We start from the raw sequence: 21,654 nt of genomic DNA, 5'->3' as shown, positions 1-21,654 counted from the left end.
TCCCCCACTATCCATGTCGGCCTGGAGGGGGAATAGTAATTAAATCGGCCCGGACTTGTGCAGAAGCAGGATCAGCCGTATAACAGCTGGATCCTGCGCCCAAGTCTACTGGCGCCGATTTCAAATGTACTCCCTTTTCCTGCTGGCGGGTATGCACAGCGTCACATGACGTTGCACATCAGGAGCGAACAAGACTTCAAGCAATTGTGGTACTTTGCGCTGGAGTCTTCGGGGATCTTAGCAATCCGTTTCACCGTGATGGTCGTTATCGCAACGCTAAGTGATGTTTGCGTGGTCGTTGTGATATCGCGGAAAGGACCACTCGGTGGGGAAAAAAATTGCTAGTCGTCGGGAAAATTGTGATATAAGTACATAGCTTTACATGCACAGATGATGGTTGGGACAAGTGTAAAAACAACAACGTATCAGACAGAGGTCAGGTTTATGTCAGTAGGTAGGACTTCCCTTTGAAATATAAATTCCCACAAAAGTTTTATACATACCTGGGGCTTCCTCCAGCCCCCTTCACGCAGATCGCTCCCTCGCCACCATCCACAGCCTCCTGGATCCTCCGTTAGCAGTCCTGTTATCTTTTGGCCAGCCGGTGCAGGAGCAGTGCGGCCTGGTAGGTGGGCGCTCGCGGCTAGGCCGCACATGTGCGGCACACCCGACTGGCCGTGGAGAATAGGGCTACTACCAGAGGATCCAGGGCGTATGAGAGATAACGGCGCCGGAGACTTGGGCGCAGGACACAGCCGGTATATGGCTGATCTTGCTGCTGCACAAGTCCGGGCCATGCTATTCCCCCTCCAGGCCGCCATGGATAGTGGGGGGAATGAAAATTTGCGATTGCGGGTGAAACCGCTAGCGCGGCCGTGATATGAGTTATCACGGTTTAGTGAATCAAGCCCTATGTGTGGTGCTCAGTTATGACGCACCGCACGTTGTGTGCAATACACGATACCATAAAAGTCCACTGACTTTCATGGCATGCATCTTGCGAGACGCGATGTCGGCACAGCTGCCACGAATTCGGATGCTCTACATTCACTTCTATAAGCTGCCAAACTCCATTCGAATTCATGGCCGGGGAATCGGCCTGTTTTTCGCACAAGTGGAAACCTAGCCTTACTGTTCTAAGTACAGCTGTACATGTGGTGCGATGTAACGTGACCGGACACATTTAATTGCACAACACGTGATTTCCCATCGGATTCTATTGTGTCAAGGCCACCGACATCTAGGTTATGACCAGGCATGGGCTCATGAGTCCGTAAGGACTCAAATTCGTGATCTAAATTAGGCTAAATTGCCTCCGGTGTGCGGCTGGGAGAGAGGGGATTACTAACCCAGAAGTCCACTGTCTTCTATGTGTTTCAAACGTCTTGCACGCGTCCTGTTGGACGAGTTCAAGACTCACTACCGCACTTCCTCCAAGTCGGAAGTGCGCAGTAGTAAGTCTTGCAACGCATACAATAGGATGCATGCGAGACATTTGAAACGCATAGATGACAGCGGACTTATGGGTAAGTAACCCCCTCTCTCCCAGGCGCACACCTGAGGCAATTCAGCCTCATTTAAATCACAAATTCGAGTCCTTACGGACTTGTGAGCCCATGCCTGGTTATAACGCAATGTAACTCGCACGCAATGCATCAGAAAAGCATGCAAGAATGTGCATGCGTTTAGTGTGAATGAGACCTTAGCACCTTGGAGTCATATGGCACAATACTGTAAACTGTGACTATATACAAAATACGTGCACTTACAAGTGCATTTAACCAACCCTTGATAGAAGCGTCATTTTCATCTTATAAACGGCGTTTGTTCCTCTTACCTGCAATATCCCATAACTGCAGTCTGACTAATGTCCTGCTGTCCCAATTAATGACTTTCAGAGCGAAATCCACTCCTATGGTGGCCCTGTAGTGCTGGGAGAAGAGCTGGTGTACATATCGCTTGATGATGCTGGTCTTGCCGACCCCCAGTTCTCCGATCACCAGGACTTTGAACAGGTATTCCCTGCGCTCAGAAGCCCCCGCAGCCGCTCCATGCTCTCCACTCGCCGATTCTCCAGCCATGTAGACGCAGCTTGACACCAAACAATGCAGCAGCCCACTGAACAACAGCTGATCAATACACTGCAGAGCAAAACAAGGCCTGCTGCACACCGACACTCGACCTCTCTGCAGCTCACAGAAATTCTCCTGCTGTGTTAATCATGTCTGATGTTACACCAGCAAAGTAAAGCAAGACTTTTCCCAAACTTTTCCTCTGCGAGTGACACTCCCCTCCCGTCACCTAAAGAACCAACCACCTGACGGAGAGTCACAGGACAGGAAGCGCTTCTACGCACTGTCTCAGCCTGGGGAGGAGAAAGAGCACTACTTTGGATTCGCCAGCATCCCTGTAGACGTGCATACTCTTTACAGCTGTGTGATGCAGTCTGTTTAATCCAGAAACCAGTTTTAAATGTTTTGGAGCCAGCTCCATTCACCACAAGCTAGTCTCTCCCATGGTGTACAAACTGAGGAAATACAACCGAGAACTGTTCGCAAATATACAGCCAAGTAGCCCTTTTTAACCTATTCAGGACAAACATATAAAATCCCCTTAAAGTGTCCCTGAGATGGTACATAGTGCTGTATTTATACTTACCTGGGCTCCCTCACCGTACTCTCTGGCTGCTCCATTCCCCCGTTACCACCTCTGCTATTCTGACAAATCATGGCAAGTGGGGTTTTCTGCGTATGCATGCGCTGGCCGTCGCGCATGCCCGGCCGTGCTCCTGCACCTGTGTCATTAATAACTGGAAGAAGAATTTGATAATTTAATAGGGATAATCCTCATTCGAGTAGTCTAATATACAGTGCTGCCCATAATTAGTCATACCTCTGACAAATTTTGGCTTAATGTTACTTTTATTCAACCAGCAAGTATTTTTTTTATGGGAAATGACATAGGTGTCTACCAAAAGATAATAAGACGATGTGCAATAGGCATTGTGGGGGAAAAAAAAACATTTCTCAACTTTTATTTACATTTAAGCAAAAAGTGTCCAGTCCAAAATTTTTCATACCCTTCACAAACTGTCACAGTCTGTGGGAAAATCCAAAGTTCTATACCATTCCAAATAGTCCAAGCTGTTGTAAAGCATGAGGACAGCTGGTTTAAGGTGAAAAACAGCAGCTCTCTGCAGTTGGTTTGTGGACAATCATGGCTAAAACAAAGAAGCTCAGTGAGAACCTGCGGCTGTGCATTGTGGCAGCTCACAAGTCAGGAAAGGGCTACAACGCCATTTCTAAATGTTTTCAAGTTCCAGTGGCTACAGTGCAAAGTATTATTAAAAAATGTAAGATGTTCCGCACTGTGGAAAATCTCAGAGGATGTGGTGGGAAGCCAAAAGTGACACCTGTGCTGGCCAGGAGGATAGTGAGAGATGTGAAAAAGAATCCAAGGATCACCACCAAGGCTATCCTGGTGAATCTGGGCTCCGCTGGTGACAATGTCTCAAGGCAGACAATCCAACGGACACTGCACACTGCTGGGTTCCACGGATGCAAACCAAGGAGGACGCCACTTCTCCAGATAAGGCACACAAAAGCATGCTTGGCCTTTGCAAATGATTATCTGGACAAAGAAGAAGACTTGTAGACTTCTGTCTTATGGTCAGATGAAACAAAAATTGAATTGTTTGGTCACAATGATGTTTCCTTCATTTGGCATAAAAAAGGAGAAGCCTTCAACCCAAAGAACACCATCCCCACTGTCAAACATGGTGGTGGGTACCTAATGCTTTGGGGGTGTTTTTCAGCCAATGGACCAGGAAATTTAATCACAGTAAACAGCAGCATAAAAAAAGAGCAATACACAAGGATTCTCAATGACAACATCAGACAGTCTGCAGAGAAACTTGGCCTTGGCCACCAATAGACATTTCAGCTTGACAATGACCCAAAACACATAGCGAAAGCAGTGAAGAAATGGTTAGCAGACAACCATTTGAACTCGATGGTTGAACTCGATGGACATATGTCTTTTTTCAACCCGAATAACTATGTAACAACAACATTAATGTTTTGGAGTGGCCCAGCCAGAGTCCTGACTTGAATCCAATTGAGGCGTTTGATTGCTGTAATAGCCAATAAAGGCTTTTCTAATAGCCAATAAAGGCTTTTATATTGATTATTGAGAAGGGTATGAATAATTTTGGACTGAATAGTTTTTGCTCAAATGTAAGTAAAAGCTGAGAAATGTTTTTTTTTCACAATAATGCCTCTTGTACATATCTTAATATTTCTTGGGAGACACACATGTAATTTTCAGTCAAAAAATTACCATATTTTTGGGGAATATAAGATGAACTTTTTCTCCTTCTTTATATTCTAAAGATACGGGAAATTCAATGCAGAGTGCGCAGGGAAGCTGAACCACTATACATTACCTGATCCTGCAGCAACGATCCTCGCCCCCTAGCTATGTCAGCAATCCTCTTATGCATCCTCCTTTCCTCCTGGGTCCCGCAGCGCACTCCTCTTCAGTGGCAGCGATAGGCAGAGACACTGGCCGCCTACCGTTGTGCAGAACTGCCGGGGTCCGCTGGGCCGCCATCTCCATACACACCGCCGGGGTTCGCTGGGCCGCCATCTCCATACACGCTATTCCTGTGCACTAGTCGTGCACGTGTGCAGAGGTCATGCATGACGTCATGTATGACCCCCAGCACACGTGACCAGCTAGTGCACAGGAACAGCGTGTATGGAGATGGCAGCCCAGCGAACGCCGGATGCGTGTATAGAGATGGCGGCCCAGCGGACCCTGGTGGTTCTGCACAGCGGTAGGTGGCCAGTGTCTCTGCCTACTGCTGCCACTGAAGAGGAGCGCTCTTATATGCCGGAGCGTCTTATAGTTCGTGAAATACGGTACTTTTTGCTTGAATAAAAGTAAATTTAAGTCAAATTTTGCCAGGGTTATGAATAATTATGGGCAGCATTGTATGTAAGTTAGGAGGAACTGGGATTTTTTGAGAAACCACAATCATGAATTCCAAAAATCAGTATCCACTTTTTTATATCGAAAACATACAAAAATATTTGGTACTTACGTATTATCCAGTCTGGAAAGCTTGGCAGCTTTTTGTTAAAGTTCTGTTTGATCCCCTAGCCCGATCTAACAATTTTTGGAAAACTGAAAGTCCCGGCTTTCCTTTGCACTGGGTCCAAAGTCAATGCGATGCCCCATTCCCAAATTAGGGGGGGGGGGGCCTTGGGGGGACAGGTGTTCCCTGCACTTTGCTGCAGAGAGCACAGTGGAATTAAGTCTCCTACACCTGCCAATAAGACAGAGAGGAGACAAGGGTGCATAGCTGCGCTGCTCCTTCATCTGTAATGAGAGACCCAGGGCACTTGACATAAGTTTTGAAGACACAGATTTATGCTGCGAAGGAAGAAGAAAACCTACCGGGTGTGCTGCTTATCATCATGTCGGATTCATCTCGTACTTCTGTAATTGCACTTTCTGTAGCTAAGTTCAGGGGACACCCCTCCTTCAAAACCCCATAACTTGGGAACTGAGCATCATACCGACTCAGGACCTGGTGCAACAGAAAGCCGAGACTTTCAGCTTTCCAAGAATGGTCAGATCTTTCTTGGGGAGCAAACACAGAACTTTAACAAAAAGCTGCCAAACTTTCCAGATGGGATAATACGTAAAAACTTTTCGTCAATAGTAACATCAATCTCCAGGGATCACCGATACACTCTCATGAAGATCATAAACTTGACATTAATGGCTGCAAGATAGTGTACGTTTTGCAGAAATGTTTTTTTTTTCAGGCAACGACACTAGTCCGTTTCGGGTCAATTGTCGACTCTTCATCAGGCCTTAAAGAACAAGTGACACCCATGCTAACCTAGAAATAAAAAACACATATATAAGTAGATAAATACTACTTCTACTTACATAACAGATGTATTGTGCTATCCACCTAATGATTCCTGTGAATTTTATAAAGGAAAAGCAGAAAATCCTATTCTAGGCAGTGGCCATTTTGCAAAGCTAATGCTGCCATCATATCCTCCCTGACTCTTGTTTCCTCACTCCCTTCTCTTGCTCATTGTGTATTCATTAGCTGCCCTCCTCCCAGAGTCTTTAGACACTCCCACTGAGGTGTATACTAGGCACTGCACTGTCTTTTCTTCTCCAATCGCTGAGTCACCTCAGCCTTGCTTGTAAACACAAGTGACCAAAGGTGTTTCAGATAAGAAGCTAGGCAGGGAAACAAATGAAAGAGGAGGAATATATTATAGATAAAAAGAACCCCAGCATTTAACTGTTTGGCACTGACTACTAAAGGCCAGTGCTCCTAAAGTATGTGATAACTCCAAACCATAACAGCAGAAAAAGTTTTGCAAGTTTTGAATGCAGGATTAGCTTCTTTATCACTTAATTGTGAGAGATCGCGGAAAAGCCGCCGCGAGTGCTACTGAGCAGGTTGCTGATTCCGCGTCCAGTGCGGCGGTTTGCACGCGGAAGCGTGTGTCTGGCGGCAGAGCGTACGCAGAAAAGCCGCCGCATGCAACAACAGTCAGGCGGCTGATTCCGCGTCCAGCGCGGCGGTTTGCACGCAGCAGCGTGCAGCTGGTGTGGCTGAGCCTGTTAGTTCACACAGGTTTAGAGCTACGCACGCGTGCGCCAGAAGTCAGGACCTTTATGCCAGCAGGAGATGTGTCAGCTGATCAGGATGATCAGCTGATTCCTGCTGGACTCCTGATTGGCTGAGTGGTTCGGGCGGGGCGGCAGAGTCCTGCAACTATATATTCAACTTGCTTGTCAGTTGCTGGTTGTCTGCTGTTGCGATCACTACGTGGAAGCACTCAGACCTTTAGTCAGATCCTACAGTGTGTTAGAACCAGGTGGACCTGGGAATTCACACTTAGCCAGTTTACTAGTACTGTTAATCTGTGTATTTATTCAGACTAGTTCCAGGGTGCTGAGACCAAGGACCTCGCACTCAGACTAGGCATTGTTTGATATCTGTTATGACTTATTGATTTTCTGACTACTCCTCTGTCTTCTGATTCGGTACCTCGCATATCTGATATACCGTTGCCAGACCCTGCTTGCCTTGGATACCGAATCAGCCTTCTGTCTTTGTACTTTATCTGTCAGTGTGTTACCGACCAGGCGTGCCTGACCTCGAGAGCTATTTCTCCCCTTAAGAGATAGTCTCCAGACCAGATAGTGACATCCACCTTCGGGTGTCACTTACTCCCTGGTCCTTCCTACCTCCAGCCTGACTCCTCCCCTTGGAGAGCCTCAGGCTGCTGAAAGGTTCATGTGCCTTCCCGAGCAGTATTCCAGCACTGCTGGTGCATTGCTCAAAGTATTACTGTTACACCAAACACTCACATACCTATAGGTGTCCAGAGGTTAGCAATATATCTGTGTTATCGGTGATGCTGCAGATCATCAATAATCAGGTATATATCTGCATTTTTGGTGATACTGCAGATCACCAATAATCAGATTCTCTCTGCGTGCTGACACCCATCGTTACAGAACGACAGACCAAACCCAAATGGACGCACTCCGCAGCCGTCTTGATGCACTCACCACTACGGTGGAAAATCACACCCGAGTGCTGGACAGTCACCATACTCAAATCAATGCTTTGTCTGGGACTGTACACGTTTATCAGACGGCTGTGGATACCGTGCGATCTCCTCCTAGCACAGACATACGTATGTCTGTAACTGTATGCATGGGCGTCCGCAGAAAATTTTCCAGGGGGGGGGCAAAAAGTGGGGAGTAAAAAGCGGGGCAAATTTGGGCTGCTGTACGCGCGCCAAAAAATGGAGCTACGGCGCGCTGCGCCGAAAAATGGGTGTGGTCATGAACCAGAATGTGGGTGTGGTCGTGGGTGGAGACAAGTTTACATAAACTAAGCAATGGTGGGACATTAGATTAGGACAGTGGTGGCGAACCTTTTGGAGGTCGAGTGTCCAAACTGCAAAGTCACTTTACTATCACAAAGTGCCAACAGCAATTTAAACTAAATACAAACGTTTTAACTCATACATGAACATTATGGAAAATTAAGTTGAAAATAAACTGTGAAGATAAACAATTTCATCCATCGTACTCCTGAAAAAAATTATTCATTTTTTTTAGAACCTCCCAGTTTCATTTTCTGTTTTAAAAAGCGGAAAAAGTAGGTTTAATGCTATTGTCTCATATGATGATGATTCAGCTTTTTCCATAGTCTCGCAGTTAGCAATCATGTGACCCCCAACAAGACAAATTCAGCAATCATGAGGCCCCCCCCCCATCAAGACAAATTCAGCAATCATGAGGCCCCCAACATGACCAACTCAGCAATCATGAGGCCCCCAACAAGACAAATTCAGCAATCATGAGGCCCCCAACAAGACAAATTCAGCAATCATGAGGCCCCCAACAAGACAAATTCAGCAATCTTGAGGCCCCCAACAAATCATGAGGCCCCCAACAAGACAAAGTCAATAACCATGAGGCCCGCAACAAGACAAATTCAGCAGTCATGAGGCACATAAATAGACAGCTTTTCACATAAATAGGCAGAATGCCCCCTTAATATGTAGACACCTCTCACCTGGCAGCAGTTCCCCAAAATACACTCAATCTGACAGCAGTGGTTTCCCAAAATAGGTAGCCCCAGGTCTATAGGTGTCCCCAGAATAGGTGGCCAGCGGTATAGATGTCCCCAGAACTGGTAGCCAGGGGTAGAGATGTCCCCAGAACAGGTAGCCAGGGGTATATGTGCCCAGTATATGTAGGCAGGGGTATATGTGCCAGTATATGTAGGCAGGGGGTATATGTCCCAGTATATGTAGCCAGGGGGATATATCCCAGTATATGTAGGCAGGGGTATATGTCCCCAGAAAAAGTAGCCAGGGGTATATGTCCCAGTATATGTAGGCAGGGGTATATGTCCCAGTATATGTAGGCAGGGGGATATGTCCCAGTATATGTAGCCAGGGGGATATGTCCCAGTATATGTAGGCAGGGGGTATATGTCCCAGTATATGTAGGCAGGGGGTATATGTCCCAGTATATGTAGGCAGGGGGTATATGTCCCAGTATATGTAGCCAGGGGGATATGTCCCAGTATATGTAGGGAGGGGTATATGTCCCCAGAAAAAGTAGCCAGGGGTATATGTCCCAGTATATGTAGGCAGGGGTATATGTCCCAGTATATGTAGGCAGGGGTATATGTCCCAGTATATGTAGGCAGGGGGTATATGTCCCAGTATATGTAGCCAGGGGGATATGTCCCAGTATATGTAGCCAGGGGGATATGTCCCAGTATATGTAGGCAGGGGGTATATGTCCCAGTATATATAGGCAGGGGGTATATGTCCCAGTATATGTAGCCAGGGGTATATGTCCCAGTATATGTAGGCAGGGGTATATGTCCCAGTATATGTAGGCAGGGGGTATATGTCCCAGTATATGTAGCCAGGGGGATATGTCCCAGTATATGTAGCCAGGGGGATATGTCCTAGTATATGTAGGCAGGTGTATATGTCCCAGTATATGTAGGCAGGGGGTATATGTCTCAGTATATGTAGGCAGGGGTATATGTCCCAGTATATGTAGCCAGGGGTCATTGTCCCAGTATATGTAGGCAGGGGGTATATGTCCCTGTATATGTAGGCAGGTGTATATGTCCCAGTATATGTAGGCAGGGGTATATGTCCCAGTATATGTAGGCAGGTGTATATGTCCCAGTATATGTAGGCAGCGGTATATGTCCCAGTATATGTAGGCAGGGGTATATGTCCCAGTATATGTAGGCAGGGGTATATGTCCCAGTATATGTAGGCAGGTGTATATGTCCCAGTATATGTAGGCAGGGGTATATGTCCCAGTATATGTAGGCAGGGGTATATGTCCCAGTATATGTAGGCAGGGGTATATTTCCCAGTATATGTAGGCAGGGATATATGTCCCAGTATATGTAGGCAGGGGTATATGTCCCAGTATATGTAGGCAGGGGGTATATGTCCCGGTATATGTAGGCAGGTGTATATGTCCCAGTATATGTAGGCAGGGGTATATGTCCCAGTATATGTAGGCAGGGGTATATGTCCCAGTATATGTAGGCAGGGGGATATGTCCCAGTATATGTAGGCAGGGGTATATGTCCCAGTATATGTAGGCAGGGGTATATGTCCCAGTATATGTAGGCAGGTGTATATGTCCCAGTATATGTAGGCAGGGGGTATATGTCCCAGTATATGTAGGCAGGGGTATATGTCCCAGTATATGTAGGCAGGGGTATATGTCCCAGTATATGTAGCCAGGGGGATATGTCCCCAGAAAAAGTGGCCATGTGTGCAGGAGGAGGGGAGCAGCGGAGAGAAGAGGGAGAGCTATGGGCACTCACCTTAGGGGGCTCTCCCTCCCTCTCTCGCTCTCCCCTCCGGAGTCCGGAATGAAGTGTGCAGCGGCTGGCAGTGGGCGGAACTTACCTCCTCTCGTCGCACGCGCCGGATGGATTAGCCACTACTCTGGCCTGATCCAGACCAGAGTGCGGCACCAGAACTTCCGGCGCAGGAGCGAGAGGAGGTAAGTTCCGCCCGCTGCCAGCCGCTGCACACTTCATTCCGGAGGGGACAGCGAGGGAGAGAGAGCCCCCTAAGGTGAGGGAAGGGGGGGGAGACGTCCGCCCTTCCCCACTGTGCCCATAGCTCTCTCTCTTCTCTGCGCTGTTCCCCTCCTGCTGGCTGCACGGGCATGCGGCCAGGGGGGGGCAGCGGGCGGCCAGGCTCGGGCAGATGCCCGGTTTTGCCATATGTGCGGACGCCCATGCCTGTATGTCTGTACCTGAAAGGTTTTCTGGCCACAGATCTGACTTTCGAAACTTTAAAAACCTAGTGTTGTCATACTTTGAGTTGAGACCTAGTACTTCAGGAACTGTAGCTCAGAGAATTACGTTTATCAAGACACTATTGTCAGGAGATTCCCAGACTTGGGCATATAGTCTTCAGCCAGGTGATGGCGCGTTAGTGTCAGTTGAGGCGTTCTTTGAAGCTATGGCCATAATTTACGATGATCCGGATATTTCCTCGACCGCACAGCGGAAGCTCAAGACATTGCGGCAGGGCAGAGATCCGGTCGAAAATTACGCAGCTGAGTTCAGAAAATGGGCAGTTTCAGCTAGATGGGACTCATTTGCATTATTAGACTGTTTTTTATCAGGGCTGTCAGACGCGGTCTCAGAGTTGATGTTGAGCCATCCCTCGATGAGGCCATTTCATTGGCCATCAGAATCGATCGTCGTGTACGATACCAAAGACAGACCCGGGGTAGGAACAATATGCGATACTTGACCTTTGCGGCGTCTCCTTCTGTTCCACCTCCACCTGCTTCGCCTCCACCGGAACCAATACAAATTGGTTGGTCAAGATTGTCGCGGGTGGAGCGGAGACGCAGGGAAACAGAGCAGCTCTGTCTGTACTGTGCAGAGGGGGGTCATAAAGTGCAGAATTGTCCCAAGAAGTCGGGAAACGCTGCCGCCTAGGTGTAGTCGGAGGTAATACCCTAGGCGCGCAGTCATTACCTCTAGATGATAAACGTTTCCTTCTCCCTTGCACTATATCCTGGCAGGATAAGACTGAGACTACTGAGGCCTTCATAGATTCTGGCTCAGCAGTTAATTTTATGGATTATGAATTTGCTAAGAAATTGAGGATTCCGATCTCCCCACTAAAACAACAGATTCGGGTCACTGCGGTGGACGATTCCCCTCTGCAGAGTAATCACCCTCTTTCCCAGACCCCAGACTTGGGGGTCACAATAGGGGTGTTGCATAAAGAAAGTTTATCGTTTTTTGTGTTACGAATGGCAACCTCCACGATCATTCTTGGCATGCCATGGTTACAAATACACTCGCCTCAGATCAATTGGGCTACGGGTCAGCTAATGAGCTGGTCTGCTCATTGCTATCATCATTGTCTAGCGAAAGTAACCTTTGGTAAAACCAAGATTCACATGGAGGGATTGCCTGATCAGTATTCAGAATTTGCAGACGTGTTCTGTCCCTTCCTCCACACCGTCCCTTTGATTGCCCCATTGATCTTAGGTAGGGTTGTATGCCCCCTAGAGGTCATCTCTATAATTTATCTGGGCCAGAGAAGTTGGCCATGCAGGAGTACATCCGAGAAAACTTAGCTAAAGGTTTTATTCGCCCTTCTCGATCCCCGGCAGGGACAGGGTTCTTTTTTGTGAAAAAGAAAGATGGAGGCCTACGGCCCTGCATTGATTATCGGGGTCTAAATAAAATTACAGTAAAAAATCGCTATCCTTTGCCTTTAATAGACGATTTATTTACTCAAGTCACCAATGCTAAGATTTTCTCAAAACTGGATTTGAGGGGTGCTTACAACTTGTGCGGATCAGAGACGGTGATGAATGGAAGACGGCCTTTAACACTCCCGACGGGCACTACGAGTACCTAGTGATGCCCTTCGGGTTGTGTAATGCCCCGGCCGTCTTTCAAGAGCTGATTAACGAAGTCTTTAGAGAGGTGTTGGGTAAATTCGTCTTAGTATACCTAGACGACATACTAATCTTTTCGTCTAACCTCTCAGAGCACAGAAATCATGTTAAGTTTGTGTTACGGAAGTTGAGACAAAACATGCTGTACGCTAAGCTGGAGAAATGCATTTTCAAAGTGACCTCTGTTGCCTTTCTGGGGTACATAATTTCAACCTCTGGCCTCTCTATGGACCCAGGAAAGGTTTCAGCTGTTTTGGAGTGGCCTCAACCTGTGGGATTGAAGGCTCTCCAGAGGTTCCTGGGGTTCGCTAACTACTATAGGAGGTTCATAAAGGGGTACTCCACGGTGATTTCTCCTCTCACCAGTCTCACAAAGAAAGGGGCAGATACTCACCACTGGTCCCCTGAGGCCCATGCTGCTTTCTACACGCTAAAGAAATTGTTCTGTACTGCACCCATTTTGAGACATGTCGACACTGCCTTCCCCTTTATCGTGGAGGTAGATGCCTCAGAGGTAGGGGTAGGGGCTGTGCTGTCTCAGCGTTCCGGGTTGCAAGGAAAGTTACACCCCTGTGCCTATTTTTCACGTAAGTTTTCACCCGCAGAGAAGAACTACGATATAGGCAATAGGGAACTTCTAGCAGCTGGTTTGAATTTTCTTACCTAATAGGGAACTTCTAGCCATCAAGTTGGCCTTTGAGGAATGGTGACATGGCCGTTTCTACGGCCGTGCGGGGCGTGCCGCCGCCCGGGGCGCTGCTGGTAGGGGGGCGCTGTGATGGAGGGGGAGCCGCAGCCGCGGGGAGGGCAGCCCGACCTCTCCCTCCCTTCCTCTCCCCGGGCCGCCCTCCGTGCGATCCCCCCTCGGAGTGCAGAGTAATGCAGCAGGGAAGCGCTATGCAAAACTACTCACCTCGCTGGCTCCAAGCGCTGCTCTCTCGCTGCCAGTCTCCTCTCTGCCTACACGCTGATACACACACACGCTGCTAAACAGGAAGCAGTGTGTGTGTGTGTATCAGCGTGTAGGCAGAGAGGAGACTGGCGGCGAGAGAGCAGCGCTTGGAGCCAGCGAGGTGAGTAGTTTTGCATAGCGCTTCCCTGCTGCATTACTCTGCACTCCGAGGGGGGATCGCACGAAGGGCGGCCCGGGGAGAGGAAGGGAGGGAGAGGTCGGGCTGCCCTCCCCGCGGCTGCGGCTCCCCCCTCCATCATGGGGGGCACCTACCTAACCTATACTGGGGCAGCTACCTATCTAACCTATCCTGGGGGGCACCTACCTATCTAACCTATCCTGGAGGGCACCTACCTAATCTAACCTATACTGGGGGGAACCTACCTAATCTAACCTATACTGGGGGCACCTACCTAATCTAACCTATACTGGGGGCACCTACCTATCTAACCTATCCTGGGGGGCACCTACCTAATCTAACCTATACTGGGGGGCACCTACCTATCTAACCTGGGGGGCAGCTACCTAATCTAACCTGTACTGAGGGGGCAGCTACCTAATCTAACCTATACTGGGGGGCAGCTACCTAATCTAACCTATACTGGGGGGCAGCTACCTATCTAACCTATACTGGGGGGCAGCTACCTATCTAACCTATACTGGGGGCAGCTACCTATCTAACCTATACTGGGAGCACCTACCTAACCTATACTGGGGGGCAGCTACCTATCTAACCTATACTGGGGGGCAGCTACCTATCTAACCTATACTGATGGCAGCTACCTATCTAACCTATACTGGGGGCACCTACCTAACCTATACTGGGGGGAAGCTACCTATCTAACCTGGGGGGCAGCCACCTAATCTAACCTATACTGAGGGGGCAGCTACCTAATCTAACCTATACTGGGGGGCAGCTACCTATCTAACCTATACTGGGGGGCACCTACCTATCTAACCTATACTGGGGGGCACCTACCTATCCTATACTGGGGGGCAGCTACCTATCTAACCTATACTGGGGGGCACCTTCCTAACCTATACTGGGGGGCACCTTCCTATCTAACCTATAGTGGGAGCATTAACTTATCTAACCTGTATTGGGGGCACCTACCTACCTAGCTAGTCTATACAGGTGACAACTATACTGGCTACCTATATTGGAGGCACCTACCTAACTAACCTATACTGGGGCATCTACCTATCTAACCTATGCTGGGGGCAACTATTCTCGCTAGCTATATTAGAGGCACCCACCTAGCTAACCTGTACTGGGGGCACCTAACTATCTAACTTATACCGGGGACGCCTGCCTATCTAACCTATACTGTGGGCAACTATACTGGCTACCTATACTGGAGGCACCTACCTGGCTAACCTATACCGGAGGCAACTATACTGGCTCACCTATGCCTGACTACCTATACTGGGGAGACATATAGCTGGCTACCTATACTGGGGTACCTATTCTGGGGGAATCTATACTGAGTGCAACTAGACCTGGCTAGCCTACACTGCGGGCACCCATACCTTGCTTCGGGGGGGGGGGGGCGCAATTTTTACACCCTCGCCCTGGGTGCATTTTAGCCTAGAAACTGCACTGAATGGCGACATTGCCTAGAGGGTGCGGAACACACCATTACTGTCTATACTGACCACAAGAATTTGGAGTACATTGAGGGTGCTAAGAGACTTAGCCCCCGACAGGCCCGGTGGTCATTGTTTTTCTCAAGATTCAGATTTGTAATCACGTATACCCCTGGTAGTAAGAACATCAAAGCTGATGCTTTGTCCAGATGCTTTGAACCCGAGACAGCACAGCCCTCAGACCCAGAAACCATTCTTCCTCAGAAAGTGGTTCTAGCCGCCACTGAGACCTGGAGGGACTGGACAAAAACGTTGAGTCCGTTCCAACAGGATGTACCTGAGGGAAAGCCTGAAGGGGTCATGTTTGTACCATTACCTTTTCGTTTACAAATACTGCAGTTGTTCCATTCCCACAAGAATGCTGGGCATCCTGGGGCCACCAGAATTCAGGACCTCGTTGCGAGATGTGCCTGGTGGCCGTCATTGGCAACTGACTGCAAGGAATATGTAAGAGAATGTGCAGTGTGTGCTAGGAGCAAACCCTCCCGTCAGGCACCTGTTGGGACATTGCAATCATTGCCAGTCCCGAGTGAACCATGGACCCATCCGTCCATGGATTTTGTGGGCGAACTCCCCAGGTCTGAGGGCATGACGGTCATTTGGGTGGTAGTCGATCGTTTTAGCAAGATGGCCCATTTTGTCCCCTTGAAAGGACTCCCCTCGGCTCAGGAATTGGCTGAGCTCTTCATCCAACATATTTTCCGGCTGCATGGTATTCCGGAAAATATAGTGTCAGATCGGGGAGTCCAATATGTTTCAAAATTTTGGAGGGCATTCTGCCATCAGTTAGACATGGAGCTATCTTTCTCATCAGGCTACCACCGACAGACCAATGGCCAGACCGAGAGAACCAATCAGTCTCTGGAACAGTTTCTGAGATGTTATGTGGCAGACGTTCAAACTGACTGGGTCAAATTCCTGCCATTTGCAGAATTTGCACACAACAACTTGAAGAGCTCCTCCTCAGGTTTTTCTCCATTCCAGGTGGTAACAGGAAGGTCACCTAAGTTCACCCCATTACCAGTGGCTGCCACCCCGTTTCCAGCCCTGGAAGATTGGCAGAGTTCCTTGAAGCAGATTTGGGGAATGGTAGAACAAAATCTGAGGAGGGCTTTTCAGAGTCAGAAGAAACAAGCTGATAAGAGACGTTCCATAGAATGGGAATTCCTTCCAGGTGACTTGGTTTGGGTGTCCACACGACATTTGGCTCTGAAGCAACTGTCTCCAAAGTTAGGTCCCAGATTTGTGGGTCCGTTTCCTGTGATCAGGAAAATCAATGATGTCACTTATGCCATCAATCTCCCTATCAGCATGCGAGGTGTGAGATCGTTCCATGTGTCCTTGCTCAAGCCGGCAATGCACGTGGATTCCGCTCCCCCCCCGTGTTGATTGATGACCAACCTGAATATGAAATTGAGAAGATTCTAGACTCCTGGCTTGTGCAGAACTCCGTGCAGTATTAAGTGCATTGGAAGGGGTATGGCATTGAGGAGAGAACTTGGGTGCCAGAATGTCACATGCACGCAGAGGAGTTGAAAAAGGAGTTTCATAACTTACATCCTGAGAAGCCTGGCAGGAGATGTCCGGAGTCCACTCCTCGGGGGGGGGGGGGGGGGGGGGCAGAGTCCTGCGACTATATATACAACTTGCTTGTCAGTTGCTGGTTGTCTGCCGTTGCGATCACTACGTGGAAGCACTCAGACCTTTAGTCAGATCCTACAGTGTGTTAAAACCAGGTGGACCTGGGAATTCACACTTAGCCAGTTTACTAGTACTGTTAATCTGTGTATTTATTCAGACTAGTTCCAGGGATACCGTTGCCACACCCTGCTTGCCTTGGATACCGAATCAGCCTTCTGTCTTTGTACTTTATCTGTCAGTGTGTTACCGACCAGGCGTGCCCGACCTTGAGAGCTATCTCTCCCCTTAAGAGATAGTCTCCAGACCAGATAGTGACATCCACCTTCGGGTGTCACTCACTCCCTGGTCCTTCCTACCTCCAGCCTGACTCCTCCCCTTGGAGAGCCTCAGGCTGCTGAAAGGTTCCTGTACCTTCCCGAGCAGTATTCCAGCACTGCTGGTGCATTGCTCAAAGTATTACTGTTACACCAAACACTCACATACCTATAGGTGTCCAGAGGTTAGCAATATATCTGTGTTATCGGTGATGCTGCAGATCATCAATAATCAGGTATATATCTGCATTTTTGGTGATACTGCAGATCACCAATAATCAGATTCTCTCTGCGTGCTGACACCCATCGTTACATTAATACACTCAGACCAGTTGCTGTTGAAATTTGATTTTTATGGTGACAATACCGCTTTAACCTGCCTAGCGTTACGAACGAGCTGAGCACGTCCAGACTAAACTTCCTATAAATGTTTTGGACGAGCTCAGCTTGTCCAGCAGTTCCCCCACTCACCGCTGCCGTCTGAGGCGCTTTCGCCTCCTCCAGCCTATTGTCCGGGCTGCTGCGGGCTGTAGGCTTCTCCCTCCCGGCCTCCCCTTCCCTCTCCCCCAGGCTGATTGGCTGTGCAGGGAAGATGGCGCTGCCCAGCCACTTCCTCTGACGCCGGTCATGCGCCCCTTTCTGGCCGTCGCATCAATTGCATCATTGGATTACATCAATACACAAAACTAATGTAATCCAATCATGCTGTAGCAAATCAAAGTTGTTTGCAAACACCTGTACAATATATAAGGGCAGAACTGTTACAGAGTCTCCCTCTTTCAGAGTCCCAGTGTCCAATAGCTTAGTCTGCTTGTCAGCTGTGCTTTTGTTATTTCTGTGCTTTGAGTGATTTCCTGCCTTTTCCAGCCTTTGCTACATACAGTGGCTTGCAAAAGTATTCGGCCTCCTTGAAGTTTTCCACATTTTGTCACATTACTGCCACAAACATGAATCAATTTTATTGGAATTACACGTGAAAGACCAATACAAAGTGGTGTACACGTGAGAAGTGGAACAAAAATTATACATTATTTCAAACATTTTTTACAAATCAATAACTGCAAAGTGGGGTGTGCATAATTATTCAGCCCCCTGAGTCAATACTTTGTAGAACCACCTTTTGCTGCAATTATAGCTGCCAGTCTTTTAGGGTATGTCTCTACCAGCTTTGCACATGTAGAGACTGAAATCCTTGCCCATTCTTCTTTGCAAAACAGCTCCAGCTCAATCAGATTAGATGGACAGCGTTTGTGAACAGCAGTTTTCAGATCTTGCCACAGATTCTCGATTGGATTTTGATCTGGACTTTGACAGGGCCATTCTAACACATGGATATGTTTTGTTTTAATCCATTCCATTGTTGCCCTGACTTTATGTTTAGGGTCGTTGTCCTGCTGGAAGGTGAACCTCCGCCCCAGTCTCAAGTCTTTTGCAAACTCCAAGAGGTTTTCTTCCAAGATTGCCCTGTATTTGGCGCCATCCATCTTCCTATCAACTTTGACCAGCTTCCCTGTCCCTGCTGAAGAGAAGCAACCCCAGAGCATGATGCTGCCACCACCATATTTGACAGTCGGGATGGTGTGTTGTGAGTGATGTGCAGTGTTAGTTTTCTGCCACACATAGCGTTTTGCATTTTGGCCAAAAAGTTCCATTTTGGTCTCATCCGACCAGAGCACCTTCTTCCACATGTTTGCTGTGTCCCCCACATGGCTTATTGCAAACTGCAAATGGGACTTCTTATGCTTTTCTGTTAACAATGGCTTTCTTCTTGTCATGCTTCCATAAGAGCCAACTTTGTGCAGTGCACGACTAATAGTTGTCCTGTGGACAGATTCCCCCACCTGAGTTGTAGATCTCTGCAGCTCGTCCAGAGTCACCATGGGCCTCTTGACTGCATTTCTGATTAGCGCTCTCCTTGTTCGGCCTGTGAGTTTAGGTGGACGGCCTTGTCTTGGTAGGTTTACAGTTGTGCCATACTCCTTTCATTTCTGAATGATCGCTTGAACAGTGCTCCGTGGGATGTTCAAGGCTTTGGAAATCTTTTTGTAGCCTATGTCTGCTTTACATTTCTCAACAAGTTTATCCCTGACCTGTCTGGTGTGTTCTTTGGACTTCATGGTGTTGTTGCTCCCAAGATTCTCTTAGACAACCTCTGATGCCATCACAGAGCAGCTGTATTTGTACTGACATTAGATTACACACAGGTCCACTCTATTTAGTCATTTGCACTCATCAGGCAATGTCTATGGGCAACTGACTGCGCTCAGACCAAAGGGGGCTGAATAATTATGCACACCCCACTTTGCAGTTATTGATTTGTAAAAATTGTTTGGAATCATGTATGATTTTCGTTCCACTTCTCACGTGTACACCACTTTGTATTGGTCTTTCACGTGGAATTCCAATAAAATTGATTCATGTTTGTGGCAGTAATGTGACGAAATGTGGAAAACTTCAAGGGGGCCAAATACTTTTGCAAGCCACTGTACATATTGCAATTTTGCTAGTCTTTTTAAAGGCGCTGTGATCTCTGTGTGCTTGCTTTTGCTGGATATTTTTTTTCCTGTCGCTGACCTTTGACCCCGTATCCAGTTTGGGGTCATGGCCTCGTCCTCCTGGAGGCGTCTGTGTGACCAGGAGCTGCTGGATATCCTGGAGGGAAGCGACAGTGAGGAGGAGCTTGTTGAGGAGTCTACGGACAGCGAGGTTCCCGGGGACCTGTCTTTGGAGTCGGAGAGCAGTGACGGTGAAACCGAGGAGCCAGTGAGTGTCGCACGCACTTGGTGTGAGCTGGAGAGCCCCACTCAAGCTCCGCCACCCAGGTTCCCTTTCACAGGGGCACCTGGGCAGAAGAGCGCATGTGACCACAGCCAGCTGTCTTACTTGGAGCTATTGCTTACTGATGAGGCCATCCAGAAGATCATCGAGAGACCAATCGGTATGCAGCGCAGCAGCAGCAGGGTTCTCCTCTACCCAGGTTCTCTCAGAGCAGGAAATGGGAACCTGTCACCTGCGACGACATCTGGGTGTTCCTGGGCCTCATCATCCTCCAGGGAGTTGTCGGTAAGCCGTTGCAGAAGTGGTACTGGACCACTAACAGGATCCTCAGTACGCCTTTCTTTGGATCCGTTATGTCCGAGCCCCGCTTGACCCTCATCATGTACCTGCACTTCGGTAACAATGAGGAGTTTGATGAGGCCACCCATCCCGCTCCCAAGCTGAAGAAGATTTGGGAGATCTACCAGCTTATTGTTGCCAATTTCAAGGGGGTCTACATTCCGGAGCGAGACATCACCATAGACGAAAGCCTCATGGCATACAAGGGGAGACTCAGCTGGGTGCAATTCATTGTATTCAAAAGGGCACGCTTTGGGGTGAAGTTGTTTATGCTCTGTGAGGCCAAGTCTGGGTACATCTGGGACTCTCTTATTTATACAGGCAAAGACACCAAATTTGCACCTCAGTACAGAGAGTTTGGGTGTGCTACCTCCTCTGTACTCACACTTATTGAGCCATTGCTAGATCAGGGGTACTGTCTTACGACGGACAATTTTTATAGCTCCCCGGAACTGTTTGACCACCTGAACCAGCACAAGACAGACCCATATGGTACGGTGAGGACTAAGCGTTGCCATATGCCACCGGCCTTTCCTGCCAGGAAGCTGAATGTAACGATTGGTGTCAGCTAAACAGATTTTCTGATTATTGGTGATCTGCAGTATCACCAATAATACAGATGCTATACCTGATTATGTGGTGATCTGCAGAATCACCAATAATGCTAGTATAGCCAGACACAAGACTACCAATGTGAGATAGTGTTTGGTGCAACGGTCATGAGGAATATGAAGTGTCCCGAGGAGTGGGTGATTCAGACAATATTGCAGCCTCTGATCACCTGAGGAGCAGGCGAGTCAGACTGTACTGTAGTCAGTGGACACCTGTGGAGCAGGTATCACCAACTGAGCTGCAAAGGATATTCACCTAAGGGGCAGGTGATAAAGACTATACTGCAGCCAGTGGACACCTGAGGAGCAGGTGTTACAGACAGTGCTGCAAAGGATATTCACCTGAGGAGCAGGTGATTAAGACTATACTGCAGCCAGTGGGCACCTGAGGAGCAGGTATTACAGACAGTGCTGCAAAGGGTATTCACCTGAGGAGCAGTTGATTAAGACTACACTGCAGCCAAGGGACACCTGAGCAGCAGGTGTTTACAGACAGTGCTGCAGTGGATCTTCACCTGAGGAGCAGGTGGAAAGCCACAGATCCCTCGCCAGTGGCTAGGCCCACTGGTGAGGCAAGAAGGTCAGACAAGCAGAGTAGGCAACGTACGGGCAGATAAGGTACAAAGACAGAAGACTGATTCAGTGTCAGGTCCAGGCAGAGTCGGCAACATGAATCAGATGAGCAGAGGTACAGAGTCAGTAAGCAGGAGAATAGTGAACGGAAGCAGAAGGTCATAACAGATAATACAATAAACTAGTACTTTAACCACTTGAGGACCCACCCTTTACCCCCCCCCTTAAGGACCAGCGCTGTTTTAGCTGATCTGTG

The 21,654-nt window shown here is 48.3% G+C and overlaps 1 protein-coding gene across 1 annotated transcript in view; it reads right to left on the bottom strand.

The window, feature by feature from the left end:
• Nucleotides 1-2,334, bottom strand: part of RAB32 (RAB32, member RAS oncogene family) — a 97,775-nt gene extending 95,441 nt beyond the window's left edge. Inside the window, exon 1 of the mRNA XM_068231984.1 lies at nucleotides 1,838-2,334. Coding sequence (XP_068088085.1) covers nucleotides 1,838-2,081 — 244 coding nt within the window. The 5' untranslated portion in view covers nucleotides 2,082-2,334. The remainder of the gene's footprint in view (nucleotides 1-1,837) is intronic.
• Nucleotides 2,335-21,654: the final 19,320 nt, after the last annotated feature.

This window comes from Hyperolius riggenbachi, chromosome 4 (genome assembly GCF_040937935.1).
Source record: "Hyperolius riggenbachi isolate aHypRig1 chromosome 4, aHypRig1.pri, whole genome shotgun sequence".
Taxonomy (NCBI): Eukaryota; Metazoa; Chordata; class Amphibia; order Anura; family Hyperoliidae; genus Hyperolius; species Hyperolius riggenbachi.
This window is presented reverse-complemented; position numbering and strand designations above follow the sequence as displayed.